Below are 17315 nucleotides of genomic sequence, written 5' to 3'. Positions count from 1 at the left end.
AGAGCAAAAGCTTCCTCACTGATCGATAAGCATCCAATACAGGCAATAAGCAAACTAACGGCCAATAACCAGAAGCTGAAAAACCGACCGATAAGCGAGTTGGCCAATAAGCGGAATGGCCAATAACCGAGGGTTCACTGTACCTTCAGCATAAAAGACTAAACATGTACAGCAGTAATTCACATTTGTAAAAAAACAGTTTATCACATAGCAACTATAAAAAAAAAAAAAAAAAAGACAAAATTAACTTTCAAAAATTACTGTAATTTTGCGAGTCCCCAGAGCTACATTTAATATTTTTTCCTCAAAATTAGATGTAAACGTGAAAAATAATGATACAGTGGAACCTCAAATTTCGAACTTAATCCATTCCAGGAGCTAGTTCTAAATTCGAAAAGTCTGAAATTCGAAGCATTATTTCCCATAAGAAATAATGGAAATACAATTAATCCGTTCCAGAAACCCAAAAATATTCACAAAAAAATACATTTTATAGAGATTAATTACAGTTTTACATACACACAACAAATGTTATAGTCTTTAATTATGTATAGTAATATAAAATAACATTTTTACTTACCTTTATTGAAGATTGGTGATGGCATTTGGAAGATAGGGAGGAGGAGAGAGGGAGTTGAGGTTATTGTTTGGAAGGAGAATTCCCCTCCATGAGGACTTCCGGTATCAAAGCCCTCTCTGGGGTTGCTTCCCTTCTCTGTATTTTAATGCCACTAGGACCAGCTTGAGAGTCATTGGACCCCAGTCTCACAAAATAACTGTCTACAGTCCTCTGTTTCTGCCTCACAAAATAACTGTCCACAGTCGTCTGTCTCACAAAATAACTGTCCACAGTCGTCTGTTTCTGTCTCACAAAATAACTGTCCACAATCGTCTGTCTCACAAAATAACTCCACAGTCGTCTGTTTCTCTCTCACAAAATAACTGTCCACAGTCCTCTGTACATCCTGGCAAGCTCAACAAGTCTCACTCCAATCTCATACTTCTGTATTATTTCCTTCTTCACATCTATGGTGTTTCTCACTTGCTTTACCACAGGGGTACCGCTAACAAGTTTCTTTGGGCCCATGGCAGCTTATTTCACAGCCCCACAAACACTGAACACAATTAAATAATCGTAAAATGTGTGAATGAGATCGCAGGTTAGTGTTCACTCAAGCATAAACAAAGCTAGACTGCTCACGGCGCCTGCGCAGGGACGCGGACAGAGTGGGCCAGTGGACAGGTCCCGTACCCGGCGGTCCAAAAATAGGGGCGCGTTCGATAATAGGGGCACAGTTTGTCCGAAAAAATGGTCTTATTTTCGAAACGTTCGATATGTGATTCGTTCGATTTGAGAGGTTCCACTGTACAACATAATATATATCTAGTGTATATGAAAGAGCCTAGTAAACCAGTGACAATGAATGCCTACCTCTCGCTGCTTTACGAGTACTTCAGGCAGGAGCACAGCATCAGACCGGGATAAGGAAAGTCTCTCCAATAGTTCCAGAAGAGCAAAATTTTTCTTTAGGCCCCATACACCTGACACACCTTGAAGAGCAAGAAGACAGACTTTCTTTCACACGAGATACAATTAATAATTTCAGTCAAAAGAAGGTAATGAGAGAATATAGGCATAATTTATTATTAATTCGCCTATTAAACTTTTACAATTATAAATTTGAAAAATAATCACAATGAATTCTTTAAAACAGACAAAAATAGAATACAGTAATGCTGATACAGTAAAATTACACAGTTGTATTTAGATATGAAAGACAGGGTTAACCACAGAATTGATGAAGGAAAAAAGGCGAGTGGTGCATTGAGGTGTCTGCGAAGACAAAAAAAAAAAAAGTTATCCATGGAAGCAAAGAATGGAATGTACAAGAGTATGGTGGTACTAACACTCTTATATGGGTGTGAAGCATGGGTTGTGAATGCTGCAGCGAGAAGGGGGCTGGAAGCAGTGGAGATGTCATGTCTAAGGGCAATGTGTGGTGCAAATACAACTTCTCCTCACTTAATCCCTTAGCTGTCCAAACGTATATCTACGTTTTTACTGCTAACACTCGAAACATAGATCTACGTTTTATTTTTCCTGCCTCCAAATTTGGCACAATTGGCCTGAGATGCCTGGTCAGCATAGAATGGGTCCTAACACTCGGAGTGTGCAGTATTAAAAAAAATTTGAGACCACTTAGTACCTTGAGGGGGCACCAGCTAGAGCACAGCATGGCAAACACCAAGGATTCACTGATGTCATGTCATATTAACACTCCCCTTTTAAGAGGAAAGTGATGCTGACCCCGAGTTTAGTGGCCTTGAGGTGGATGTGGCCACAAGTATTCACGGAAATATAAAAAAACCTTGATAATAACCCATGTGCAACATTTGTGTAACACCCTTTAAGTTTTGGTACCATTAATAGTGTCATTCTGCTAGAATGTCCTATAACCTGTAACGTGTAATACGGGTTCGACAGGCTGGCTGGCTTGCTGGCGGTTGTCTCTATCTCTGTCTGTCTGTCTGTCTGTATCTATCTCTGTCTCTCTATCTCTTTCTGTCTCTATCTCTGTCTGTTTATCCATCTCACAGGTACACATATATAAATACAATTATAGTGTAAATTACCTAGAATAACCCCCAAAAAATCCTGACAAAGTGCTATACTGTGCTTGTAGATAATATAGTGCATAATAAGCATGACTGGCAATGGGCAAGTAATATGCATTTTCACTTGTTCAGGAATCAGATGTGATCATGTGTAATACCAGTTGATTCATGAGCAACTCTCTGAGACAAGAGAGACAAGCAGACAGACAGACAGACAGACAGACAGACAGACAGACAGACAGACAGACAGACAGACAGACAGACACACACAGACACACACACAGACACACACACACACACACACACACACACACACACACACACACACACACACACACAGGCAGACAGGTAGGCAGATAAGCAGACATAGCTAGATAGACATACAGACATGTTTGTGTGTAACAGTGAAAACAAATAAAGCCAGGGTTCCATGCAGCAGCACACAATAATCAAGTGTCACTCCACTGCTTAGTCTGTCAGCAGTTTAATAACATTTGTCTTAACACCATGCTCCAAAGAGTTTCATATATACTCCAGCGTGTCTAAAACATTGCAGGGTCCTAAAAATACTTCGTATGTATTCCTAGACAATAGTAAATGACCAGAGAAGGTGTAAATGTTCACCTGTCAGTGTGTTTGTGACAACTTGAGTACTATTTCAGTACCTAATATTAGTGTCAGAACAAAGATTGGCTATGAAATCACAAGAACTACTATAAATTGTAATTATCAGAACAAAAATTATACAAAATGTAAAAATGAGAAAAAAAGGCATATCAGCAACACTTCTGCAAGCGGCATGACTCCACGTTGCCATCAGGTGAGCATCCAGTGCCAACTTCACAGTATTATATGTATCTCGGTAACTACTGATCCTAAAAAAAAAAAAAAATTTTTTTTGTCTTATTGCACACAGAAAATTTCCCTCTTTAATTTAAAAAAAAAAAAAATGGAGCGCTGGGAGAGCGAATGTAGATCTACGTTTGGACATTTAAGGGGTTAACAACAGAGTTCTGCTCCTAAGATCACATTGGTAAACGAATTCATTGCTAAATGAGGAGCATACTATAATGGCAGTGGGTTTGTCTCAACCATTTTTTAATGTTTTAATATCACCTTTACACCATTTATAATATTTCTGGTATATTTTTAAATGCTTATACCAGGGCTACTTAACTATTAACAAATCCGAGTACAGGGTAGTGTACTCATCATTTTCTATGAACTTCATTTTCAGTCCTCATTATAAAAATTTACAAAATATGAAGATAAATAGTGGGAAAAAATAATTGTTACATTATATCGAACAAGTTTTGGATTTTTTTTACTTAAACTGGTTTAGAGTTTTCAAACTGAAAAATTAACATACTCATTAACAGAATGTTATACAGGGTGGGCCAAAAGTAGGCTTACATTTGTTTCACTATTTGTTCATGTTTTCAATTTAATTTGTCCAAACCATTATTCCATATCCCTTATTTACATTTTGGAAATATTATTAAGCTTAGGTGCAAGAGTTAAGTGCATACCTACTAAGTGTAAGCCTACTTTTGGCCCACCCTGTAAAATAAAAATTACACTACAACAGGATCTGAAGTTTCATTTAAAAAAAAAATTCTGAATTTTAACATGGAAAGATCAACAACACTGGTGTAATCCGTGTGTGATTGTAGGTAAGTTGTCTTTGTATCATGTATGTGTGCCTGTGTCCTGTTTTTCTGTTATGCTAGTTTAGTGAGAGAAATGACACTTCTTGCTTTGTGTTATTCCTGAAATCTTGGTATTAATGGAGTAATAGCTAGTTGAAGACAGTGGTGGAGGTGTTTGCTGGTCATACAGGAGTGGAACTTGTTCTTCACAAAGTTCGTAGTTCAGAACCTGGAGTGCTAAATCTGTGAAGTGTGGGAAAATTCGCAGGGGATCCTTCCTTTGACCAAAATGTTTCTGGAGGGAGGGGGTAAAGGAGGTTTTGTGTGCGAGGGGCTTGGACTTCCAGCAGGCATGCGTGAGCGTGTTTGATAGGAGTGAATGGAGACAAATGGTTTTTAATACTTGACGTGCTGTTGGAGTGTGAGCAAAGTAACATTTATGAAGGGATTCAGGGAAACCGGCAGGCCGGACTTGAGTCCTGGAGATGGGAAGTACAGTGCCTGCACTCTGAAGGAGGGGTGTTAATGTTGCAGTTTAAAAACTGTAGTGTAAAGCACCCTTCTGGCAAGACAGTGATGGAGTGAATGATGGTGAAAGTTTTTCTTTTTCGGGCCACCCTGCCTTGGTGGGAATCGGCCAGTGTGATAATAAAAAAAATATAATGCATAATCACAGAATTCTTGTTTCAGCGTCACATTCTCTTGGAAGTCAATGAATTCCAGTTGAATTTTTGTAGCATCTACCCATTTGAAGGCCTGTTTTGCTTCAACTGAGAATTCTTTGATATTCACCACAAGATAGGTGTTTTGAACGAACACCAGCAACTGTTTTCCAAGAACAAAGTCATCAAATCGTAACTTGAAATTTTTGATCAGCTTCTAAATGAAACAGACATATTTAGTATCTGTTTTATCATTATGTTGCTCCAAAAGTTTGGGGAAATGTAAAAGTTGGCTCTGAACATTACTAGAGAAAAGTTCCAATTTGCTCTGGAAAGCTCAAGTAGAGATCATGTTGAAGACAGTGTGTTTTTCCCCTTGGAGTTAAATGTTAAGATCATTCAGATGCGACATGTCTGCCAAAAATCCAACACTTCACTTTCTTGTCAGCTTCCACAAAATCAGAAAACGTCTTTGCTTTCACAAAGCTTTGATCCTTGAGGAAAGTAACTCTTTCCCGATTGCCCAAAATCACTCCAAAACCCTTCCCTCACTCAACCATCTTACATTGTTGTGCACAAGCAAATCGTCATAGCATGAAACCATACCACGGGCGGGATTTGAACCCCCGGTCAGAGAGTCCCGAAACTCCAGACCGTCGCGTTAGCCACTGGACCAGTTAGTTTTGAGACTCTCTGACCGCAGGTTCAAATCCCGCCCGTGGTATGGTTTGTTTGCAATCATGTCATTACGATTTCGTGAGTCACGTTGACGGCAGTGAGGGGACTTGAGCTAGAGTTCGTCACGGTCACGCTAGCTGGAGATTCGTCTGTAAAAACTTGCATTTGTGGTCACAGTGGTGCCTATGCTAGCCTTCCTATGGTGTAGAAATATACCTAGTTGGACAAATCTTATTGTGGCTAGCTGGTCCAGTGGCTAACGCGATGGTCTGGAGTTTTGAGACTCTCTGAATGCGTGTTCAAATCCCGCCCGTGGTATGGTTTGTTTGCAATCGTGTCATTATGATTTCGTGAGTCACGTCATAGCATGCATCCAAGAAAATACCACTATTTAGCTATGCTAGAATACTGTATTCCATTCAGTGTATGCATTCCATTCAGATAGAATAATGCATTAATCCTGCTCTTGTGCACCACCTGATCCTGAACGTGGTAACTGTTATTTAACTAAGCTTTCACCTGAAGCCCGCAGTCCAACTACAACACTCAGAAGGTCTGGATTCACACCGCAGGCCACCAGTTAAGTAGCCCTGGTTTATACAGTAGTGTACTGTATATTGCAATAAAAAGAATAAAGAAAATCAACTCTAATACACATTATTTAGGTATGCATACTAGTCAGAGAGCCCGTCGTAAATCCGAGGCATCGGTAAACAAGTGCGTCGCTAAATGAGGAGAGGCTGTATTGTGCAGAGAATTCATTGTGTGGAAATTAGGAGGTGTGGAGTTACAAAAAGTATTATTCGGAGGGCTGAAGAGGTGGTTTGGTCATTTAGAGAGGATGGATCAAAACAAAACAACTTGGAGTGTGTATAAATCTGCAGTAAAGGGGAGGAGGAGTAGGGGTCATCCTAGGAAACATGGAAGGAGTGGATCAGAGGCTTTGTGTACAAGGGGCCTGGTCATGCAGCAGGCATGTGTTAGTGTGTTAGATAGGAGTGAATGGAGATGAATGGTTTTTGGGACCTGACAAGCTGTTGGAGTATGAGAAGGGTAATATTTTGTGAAGGGATTCAGGAAAACTAGTTAGCCAGACTTGAAACCTGGAGGTGGGAAGTACAATGCCTGCACTTTTAAGGAGGAGTTTGGGATATTGGCTGTTTGGAGCGACATCTAAACTGTCACATCTGGGCACCTCTGCAATGACAATGATTGTATGTAAATGTTAAGTGTTGAATGATGGAAAAGTGTCATTTCATTTTTGGGTAACCCTGCTTTGGTGGGAGACGGCTGGCATGTTGAAAAAAAAAAATGAACACTAATGCAATGGATATTCCCTGCTGTCTCTTGAAAACATTATGAAGTTTATTTATTTATTTATTTAATAAAGCCACTTGTATGCATAGCATTACGGGCAGGCTTAAAATTAACTTAAGATTAACTAAGCAATGACGTAATCAGTGATAAAACATTGTAAACAGATAACAATAAAGCACAAATGAGTATTACAAAGACAGGTCATATGGTTGCATACATTGCTGTACATTCAGTAGAATGGAGTATTCTGTTAGGTAGTGTATTTAAAAAATAACAAAGTTAGATTGGGTCTTAGGTTTACATTTATGTGATATAATTGTCAGAAACATTTAAGTTATACAATTTATAAGGTTCAGTTATTCAGTATTTATTTGGTTTTGGGCGAGTAAGTGATCTTTGAGAAGAGACTTGAATTTATAAACAGGTAGTGTTTCTTTTATATTTACAGGTAATGAATTCCAGATTTTAGGGCCTTTAATGTGCATTGAGTTTTTGCATAGCGTGAGATGGACACGAGGAACATCAAAGAGTGATCTGTGCCTTGTGTTATGGTCATGTGTTCTGTTGAGGTTGGCAAGGAGATGTTTGAGGGGAGGGTTAATATCAGAGTTAAGTGTTCTATGTATGTAATAGGTGCAGTAATAAGTATGGATGTTTTGTATGGTGAGTAGGTTTAGTGTTTTGAATATTGGTGGAGTGTGCTGCCTGTAGTGGGAATTTATCATCATTCTGACTGCAGCCTTTTGTTGGGTAATTAGTGGTCTGAGATGGTTAATTGTTGTTGAGCCCCATGCACAAATTCCATAGGCAAGATAGGGGTAAATAAGAGAGTGGTATTGGGCCAGGAGGGCTGACTGTGGAACATAGTACCGTATCTTCGATAGTATGCCTATGGTCTTGGGAAATTTTCTTAGAAATTTGTTGTATATGTGTATGAAATTTGAGTCTATTATCAAGGTGGATTCCTAAGAATTTTCCCTCTGTTAGCTTTGTGATAGGTGATCCGTTTATCATTATGTTAAGAGGGACATCTGTAGCTCTGTTACCAAACTGAATGAAGTAGGTTTTGTCAATGTTTAGTTTAAGTTTGTTAGTCCTCATCCAGGTAGATATTTTCTGTAATTCGGTATTTACAGTATTGGCTAGCATGACTGGGCTCAGATGAGAGAAGACGTATGTAGTGTCACCTGCAAATAGTGTGGGTTTGAGTAATTGCGAAGCATTTGGTAGGTCATTTATGTATAGGAGAAAGAAGAGGGCCAATGACACTTTCCTGTGGGACACCAACTGTAATTGGTTGTGCGGAAGAGTTTGCCCCATTTGCGTACACATATTGGCTTCTGTTGCTGAGGTATGACTTGAGGTAGTTGAGGGAGTGCCCTCTTATACCATAGTGTGACAATTTTATGTGGAGCAAGTCATGGTCAACTGTATCAAAAGCTTTACGCAAGTCAATGAAGATCCCCAGTGGGACTTCTTTTTTCTCTATTGCAGTGTATATATGTTCTAGCATGTGTATAATAGCAGCATTAGTATTTTTATTAGGCCTTAATCCAAATTGGCAGGGGTTGAGTATGTTTTGGGAGATGAGGTAGGAATAGATTTGCTTATGAATTAATTTTTTGAAGATTTTTGAGAGACGGTGTAAGTTGGATATTGGCCTATAGTTATTCAACTCTGTTTGGTCTCCTCCTTTATGGATCGGGGTGACCCTTGCTATTTTGAGAACTGTAGGGAAGGTAGAGGATTCAATGGATTTGTTAAAGAGTGTAGCAATGATTGGTGATAGCACTTGTGACACTTTTTTGTAAAGGGTGGTAAGGTATTTAAATCTCCTGCCTTGTTTTTTAGTGTGTTGATAATAAGGGAGACTTCGTATGGATTAGTAGGAGCTAGGAACAGTGCGTTCGGGTAGTTGCCATTGAGGTAGTCATTTGGTGGGGTATCTGAGCTTGGAATTTTATTGACAAGGTTTTGTCCTATAGTGGAGAAGAAATCATTAAGTCTGTTTGCTGTTTCTGTTGGTGGGAGTTGGGGTTCATCTGATTTTGCTAATTTTATTTCGCTATTTCGTGATATCTTTTTTGTTCCTAGAATTTCTGATAGGGTTTTCCAGGTCTTTTTTATATCACCTCGTAAGTTGGATAATCTGTTCTCATAATACAATTTTTTTGCCCTTCTTATCAGGCTGGTTAAGATTGACGAGTAACGTTTTGTTTGGTCTCTGGTTATGTGGCCCATTCTGTACTGTTTTTCATATAGGTGTTTTGTATTTATGGATTTGAGAATGCTGGGTGTTAGCCAGGGACTGTTCAGTCTCTTAGCTGTCATCTGTTTAGTTTTTTTAGGGCAGTGCTTGTTATAGAGGTATTGGGTCCTTTTTAGAAAATTATTAATGCATTCGTCAATATCTGTATAGATTTCTAGCTCAGTGTGCCAGTCAATGTTTGTTACTGCTGTTGTGAAGTTATTAATGGCTGCCTCATTGTGAAGTCTGAAGGTGACTTTAGTAGTGTCTTGGGGTAATTTACCAAGAGTTGTTATGAGGAAAGTAGGGTAGTGGTCTGTGGTATTATCTGTGATTATGCCTGATTTTAAAGGGGATATGGTGTTGGTCCAGATGTGGTCAAGTAGGGAAACACTAGTCTCTGTAACTCTTGTAGGTTTTGTTACTGTTGATAGCAACATGCAGTTACTCATTTTGTTTGTGAATTCAGTAACGTGTGGGTCCTGGTCTTGTAGGAGATTTATATTGAAGTCATCTGAGAGTAGTAAGTGATCTTTGTTCATGCGTGCATCAGTTATCATACTTCCTAGGTTTTGACTAAATTGGCTAATGTTTGACTGTGGAACTCTGTAGATGTTTATCAATGTGACAGGTTTTTGTAGGTATTTGGATTTGAATTTAGCTATTATATATTCCCCATGTTCATCCCTTGTGCAAGTATTAGTGATACATTCTAGTTGGTCTGAGTAGTATATAGCTGTGCCACCCCCTTGTTGGTCTGGCCTACAGTTGTGTATGGCTGTGTAACCAGGAATGGCATAGACATCAGTAGTATCAGGCTTTAGCCAGGTTTCATTTAGTGTAATGATGGACATATTGGCATGCAAGGAATTTAGTAATGTTATGAGGTTATCGTAATGCTTGCTTAAAGATCTGATATTGTAGTTAAAGACAGTTATGTTGTTGTTGGCGGCTCTGAGGAGTGCCTTTGATTGTTCTGCTGTGTAGGAATTACAGTAACTGATTCATTTAAGTCATTAAATAAGAGGTTGGTATCAGGATCAATGCTTGTAATCATAAGATTTGTAGTGAATCTATAGTTAGAATTAAGTATAAAACAAAGTAAATATTCTAAAGCTAAAAAATAGTACCTGAATTATTTAACAAATGTAAAAATAACGAGCTAAGGTAGTTTTTTAAAGCTAAAATAAAGGAGACAATATAAAAGGGACTAAAATAATTTGTGGTGAACAAATAGAGTGATGATCAAATAATGGAGCTTGGGAATATGATAGTAGGTAGTACTTTAAAGGTAATTCTTTAAAGTTAGAATTAGGGAAAACAATATAAAAGGGACTAATATAAGTTGTGGTTAATTCATATTTAGTGTACAGTACATACCTATTGGAGTGGGTTGCCTATCAAATGGGCAATGAATATTGTTGTCATGTGTAGGTAGCCGAAGAAGGCAGGCATGGCATAGTGTGTGGCCACAAAACAAAAGGCGGGGCACTTTATCTCCTCCCAGACTAAACCCATCCTCACACACTCGGCATTCTAACTGTTAAAAGGAAAAAAATGCCGTACATGACAAATACCAAAAATTTTACATTAGTTTAAATTCACATTGCAGCTAATAATTACAAACTTTGTCAAAAAACTAACATAGTAATTAAGTAGCAGTTTACTGCTGACTTCAATTTTAGCTCTGATACAACATTAGGAACTCAAATGGTACACTGTATTCCAACAGTTCACAAGTATACCGAGACACCACACTGTACTAATATAAGACCAAGATTCTAACACAAGAAAGCTTACTGATAATGACAAGAAATCTGTTTTATTTTAAACAATTATTTCCTGTGTGTTTTAAAAATACACAAAATCAAAGAAAATAATCAGAACACCTGAGGCAAGTAAATTATGCAAGACGAGTCATTAGAATCATGGTTCACAAAAAAGTGGACACCTTACAGCCAGCAAGTTTATTTAGGCATGGATGTACATAGTACAAATATCATACACTGTAGGTGTCCCGTAGCTCAATCATTAGCACACGCAGCTCACACACTGAGGTCTGGAGTTCAAATCTCTAGTATGGCTAGAAAACATTAGGGATGTGTTTCCGTAAGTTTCCTACTGTCCCTGTTCACTCATCAGTATAAAATGGGTACCTGGGTGTTAGTCGACTGGTGTGGGTCACATCCTGGGATAAAACTGCCCTAATTTGCCTGAAATGCTCAGCATAACAAGAGGCTTTTTATATATAGTAGTACATATATCGTTGATGTCAGCTAGGCCTGTATACCTTGTACATGTACTTAAAAGATGTTTATTTTGACAAATTACATAGTTGTATAGAGGAATATAATAGTTGGGTGTACATGCCAAAAGCCCCTTTATATGCAGAGCATTTTGGGCAAACTTAAAATTAACTTAAGATTAGTAAGGCAATAATACATAGTTCATATGGTCATTAGACGAGTTACAGTAACTACAGGAGAATTGCATATTCTATCAGGTAATGTTACACAGTTTTCATAAAGATTACAGTATTACAATATAACAATTTAAAACAATTTACAGTATGACGTATTACAGTTTAGTACTATTTAAAGCAATGATATTTGGTATTACAATGGAACAGTTTACATTATGATTACTGTATTACAATCTACTACTATTTAAAACGATGAAAAAATAGACATCCAAATTTCGAAGTAGTAAGTTGAGCATTCATCAGCAAAATATGAGTAGCTTTTGAGAAACTGATAGTGATTAGGTACAGTTTAAGTTTAGGTGATGAGGTGAGTTTTTATTAGGGCCTTAAAATGATTTGCAGACAGAGGTCCTTCAGTGTGTTTTGGCAACGAATTCCAGATATTCGGGCCTCTTATGTGCATAGCATTTTTGCATAGGGAGAGATGAACATGAGGGATATCAAAGAGTGATCTGTGTCTCATATTATGGTTGTGTGTTCTGTTATAGTTATCAAGGAAGATTCTGAAAGGTTTACATTAGAGTATAGTGTTCTGTGTATGTAGTAGGCACAATAATAAGTGTGGATGTTTTGTATATTTATAAAGTTAAGACTCTTGAAAAGAGGTGGAGTGCGTTGTTTAATGCAGGAGTTAGTAATCAATCGCACTGTGGCTTTTTGCTGGGTTGCTTAGTTAATCTTAAGTTAATTTTAAGCCTGCCCATAATGCTCTGCATACAAGGGGGCTTTGGCATGTTACACTGAACCACTGTATTTCTTTGTACTTCTATGTATCATGTTCAAATAAATAAATAAATAAATAAATAAATAAAATAAATATTAAAGGCTTAAAGTGATTTGTTGTGGTTGAGCCCCACTCACAAATACCATAGGTGAGGTAAGGGTAAATGAGAGTGATACAAAGCTAAAAGAGCTGATTGGGGTACATAGTACTGTATATTTGAAATAAAGATGAATATTATTATTAATTATTATTATTATTATTATTATTACTGCAATATAATCACAAACAGATCTTAATGCAGAACAAGCCATGTAGGGATGGAAATCTTTAGTTCAAGATCTTTCACACATTGTGTGCATCATCAGGAGCTATGCAGTGTTGCAGGATTAGCAACAGATAGTAGATGGCCTGTAGCTCAGGGACAATTTAGCTCACATCTATAAGAATGCACATGGAAAACTTTTTGCCAGCAGGAAAATATAAAATTTCTGACTAATCACTGACTTGGTAGCCATTCGTGAAATCACCAGCATTCATCACATTATGTGGCTTGAATAATATATCGTAATTAAAAACAAATAAAAAAACTTTGTCCATGTCTGCAGATTCACCTGCCAGGGGGAAAAAAATAGCTTTTACTTTTCTGGGTTGTCCTAGGTAACTTACACTTGTTAAACTATATATTATGAACTATAAAAAATAACTTTATATACATTATATATACATATTTCAAACATACCTAAAACATAACAATATTGTTGCTAATATATAGTGAAACTCCACCACATCTCCAAGAGGGAAGAAACATTTACAGTTACACTAAATACAATTTTAACACAATCACATTATATATGGTAATTGTATTTATGTGTACCTGGACCTGCAAACACAGTACATGATTAGGTAATTTAACGATCAATATGACTGTATGATCAACATGGTGACTAATACCTCAGATTTAACATACACAATGATCACAAACACATAAATACCTACATAATTATACAACTACACCGGAGATACACAAGACAAAATGTAATTTCTGGTCAGAACGGGAGATCCTGTAAAGGTTCAAATGTACTTACATTATTGCCGTACTTGTTAGCAGCAGTCTGAGGTGTGTTGAAGGTGTGGAAGGACTGTGACCTGGACAAAGAAGCTGACATTAAAGCTTCATCAGCCATTATGTAGCTGCAGTAACCTACGCGCACACACACCTCTACCAAGGTATCATCTCCCACTTACTGCTCTACTCACTTTAAAATTTGGGAAGTAATTGATTTACGAGCAGATATATATAAGTAAAATGATCATACATAGTGGGAGTTACCTAGGATAACCCAATGAAGTCAAAGTGACTTATTTCCACTGAGGGTCCTTGAAAAAATGTGGAACCCTTCACTATTTTGTGACACGCAGTTTAATTGTTGTACTAATTAATTTATTTCCTCGATTTATATTAAAATGAATAACTCAGGAGGCGCAGGTTTTACGAGTACTTGTACGACACCAAATAAAAAAATACAAAGACTCTAGGTCTCTCAAGGGAGGTTCCTTGACGCTATTGAGAGGCTCTTGATCTAGGGAATTGGATCTGTGTTCCGGTTCCCTGAATTAAGACTGAATTCAATTCAAATTCAAATTCAAAGTTTATTCTCTATAAGGATTACAATGTTGATTTTACAGAAATTTGGTTATTGTGTGGTTTACATGTAGTAAAATTGTGATTACAGAGTGTACCACTAGAACGCTTAGCATGGCTAGGCATTTCGGGCAGACTTAGTTTTATTCTTAATTGTAAAATATTACAAATTATGAGGTAAGTTGGTATTATGGCTAAGTGACTAAATACTAGTTTGTGAGTTTAGCAATGTGAATGCTTTTGTTTTGGCACTGTACATAGTTTCAGTATTGGAGTATCACAGGATTCATTATTTTAAGATTGAGATTAATATTTCTGTTTATGGTCAAATGAGTCAGTGTAAGTGTGAACCACCAGATGGTATTCGTGTAGTTAGTTGACGGGGTGTATCAGGGAGATAAGATGTTTTCTGATGGTAGTTTTGAAGGTGATGAATGTGTCTGCAGTTCTAGAGTTCTCAGGTAGGGTGTTCCAGATTTTAGGGCCTTTGACGTACATTGAATTTTTGTAAAGGTTTAGTCGGACACGGGGAATGTCGTAGAGATGTTTGTGTCTGGTGTTATGCCTGTGGGTTCTGTCACAACTATCAAGAAAGCGTTTTAGGTCAAGGTTGATATTAGAGTTTAAGGCCCTGTAGATGTAGATTGCACAGTAGTAAGTGTGGATGTACTGAACAGGGAGTAAGTTTAGGTCTATGAAGAGTGGGGGGGGGGGTGTTGCCAGGGATGGGATTTAGTGATTATTCTTACTGCAGCTTTTTGTTGAGTTATTATTGGCTTTAGGTGTGTTGCTGCAGTTGATCCCCAAGCACAAATAGCATAGGTGAGGTATGGATAAATAAGTGAGTGGTATAGTGTGAGAAGGGCATTTTGCGGCACGTAGTATCGTATCTTGGAGAGGATCCCAACCGTTTTGGATACTTTTTTGGCTATATGCTGGATATGGGTGCTGAAATTCAGGTTATTGTCAAGGTATAAGCCTAAGAATTTTCCCCCATTATTTCTGGTAATTAGAGTGTTGTCAATCTTAATGTTAATTTGTGCATCTCCTGCTCTGCTACCAAACATAATATAGTAAGTTTTGTCAGTGTTATGCGTAAGTTTGTTGGCTGTCATCCAAGTCGATATTTTAATCAGCTCCTCATTCACAATGGTGTTAAGGGTGGCAATGGCTGTCTACCGAGGAGAGACAGGCACCTAGCAACATCTGTTGTTGGGGCTATGGGTGAATTCCCTGCTATGTTTGTTAACTGCTCATTACTCTGTAATTTGTCTATGATTGTAATCATGTGATAACGTGTTTATCATTCATTACCTTTGAAACTTGTCATGATTTTGACCAGCTCTACCTGGAGCTCATTACCTTTGTAAATTCTCATGATTAATGTGTTTATGATTCATTACCTTTGCAATTATTCATGAGTGTGACCAGCTCTACCTGGAGCTCATTACCTTTGTAACTTGGTCATGATTATGACCAGATCTAGTTCATTACCTTTGTAACTTGCTCAGCTATCAAAACTTTGGAGTCCAGTCCCTGGACCAATTATGTACCTGGAGTTTACCTGGAGAGAGTTCCGGGGGTCAACTCCCCCGCGGCCCGGTCTGTGACCAGGCCTCCTGGTGGATCAGAGCCTGATCAACCAGGCTGTTGCTGCTGGCTGCACGCAAACCAACGTACGACCCACAGCCCGGCTGATCAGGAACTGACTTTAGGTGCTTGTCCAGTGCCAGCTTGAAGACTGCCAGGGGTCTGTTGGTAATCCCCCTTATGTGTGCTGGGAGGCAGTTGAACAGTCTCGGGCCTCTGACACTTATTGTATGGTCTCTTAACGTGCTAGTGACACCCCTGCTTTTCATTGGGGGGATGGTGCATCGTCTGCCAAGTCTTTTGCTTTCATAGTGAGTGATTTTCGTGTGCAAGTTCGGTACTAGTCCCTCTAGGATTTTCCAGGTGTATATGATCATGTATCTCTCCCTCCTGCGTTCCAGGGAATACAGGTTTAGGAACCTCAAGCGCTCCCAGTAATTGAGGTGTTTTATCTCCGTTATGCGCGCTGTGAAAGTTCTCTGTACATTTTCTAGGTCGGCAATTTCACCTGCCTTGAAAGGTGCTGTTAGTGTGCAGCAGTATTCCAGCCTAGATAGAACAAGTGACCTGAAGAGTGTCATCATGGGCTTGGCCTCCCTAGTTTTGAAGGTTCTCATTATCCATCCTGTCATTTTTCTAGCAGATGCGATTGATACAATGTTATGGTCCTTGAAGGTGAGATCCTCCGACATGATCACTCCCAGGTCTTTGACGTTGGTGTTTCGCTCTATTTTGTGGCCAGAATTTGTTTTGTACTCTGATGAAGATTTAATTTCCTCATGTTTACCATATCTGAGTAATTGAAATTTCTCATCGTTGAACTTCATATTGTTTTCTGCAGCCCACTGAAAGATTTGGTTGATGTCCGCCTGGAGCCTTGCAGTGTCTGCAATGGAAGACACTGTCATGCAGATTCGGGTGTCATCTGCAAAGGAAGACACGGTGCTGTGGCTGACATCCTTGTCTATGTCGGATATGAGGATGAGGAACAAGATGGGAGCGAGTACCTCTGTAATCTTTTGACTACCGCCCACAGGATGGGTATGGGGTGCATAATAAACATATTAAACTAACTGTCAAACGTGGCGGTTGGACCCTGCTCATTCTGTTCTGGCAGGGGAGTTCTTCACCATTCACCAGGATCTGGCTTTTGTCCTAGATCACATTCCCCCACAACCACTGGTCCTCTTCTCTGATTCCCAATCTTCCCTGGCACTTTGTGCTCTGCTCGTCCACGATCACTGCGCGTCCTCGTTCGTCAGACACAATCTCTCCTCCTGCGCTTCTTGCGGAGCCCAGGTTGGAGCAACTCCCTTCAGTGGGTTCCCGCCCATGTTGGAATCTGGGGCAATGAAGTGGCAGATCGGACGGCCTCCCTCGCGCACACACTTTCAAAGTTTATTCTCTATAAGGATTACAATGCTGAGTTTACAGAAATTTGGTTATTGTTTGGTTTACATGTAGTAAAATTGAGATTACAGAGTGTACAACTAGAACGCTTAGCATGGCTAGGCATTTCGGGCATACTTAGTTTTATTCTTAAATGTAAAATATTACAAATTATGAGGTAAGTTGGTATTATGGCTAAGTGACTAAATACTATTTTGTGAGTTTAGCAATGTGAATGCTTTTGTTTTGGCACAGTATATAGTTTCAGTATTGGAGTATCACAGGATTCATTATTTTAAGACTGAGATTAATATTTCT

At 38.6% G+C, this 17315-nt stretch overlaps 1 protein-coding gene across 1 annotated transcript in view; it reads right to left on the bottom strand.

The window, feature by feature from the left end:
• Positions 1-13960, bottom strand: part of LOC128684219 (E3 ubiquitin-protein ligase TRIM23) — a gene marked incomplete at its 3' end in the record, with an annotated part of 28549 nt that extends 14589 nt beyond the window's left edge. Inside the window, 3 exon segments of the mRNA XM_070092879.1 lie at positions 1433-1551; positions 10551-10710; positions 13462-13960. Coding sequence (XP_069948980.1) covers positions 1433-1551; positions 10551-10710; positions 13462-13560 — 378 coding nt within the window.
• Positions 13961-17315: the final 3355 nt, after the last annotated feature.

Source organism: Cherax quadricarinatus, chromosome 41, assembly GCF_038502225.1.
Source record: "Cherax quadricarinatus isolate ZL_2023a chromosome 41, ASM3850222v1, whole genome shotgun sequence".
NCBI lineage: Eukaryota > Metazoa > Arthropoda > Malacostraca > Decapoda > Parastacidae > Cherax > Cherax quadricarinatus.
This window is presented reverse-complemented; position numbering and strand designations above follow the sequence as displayed.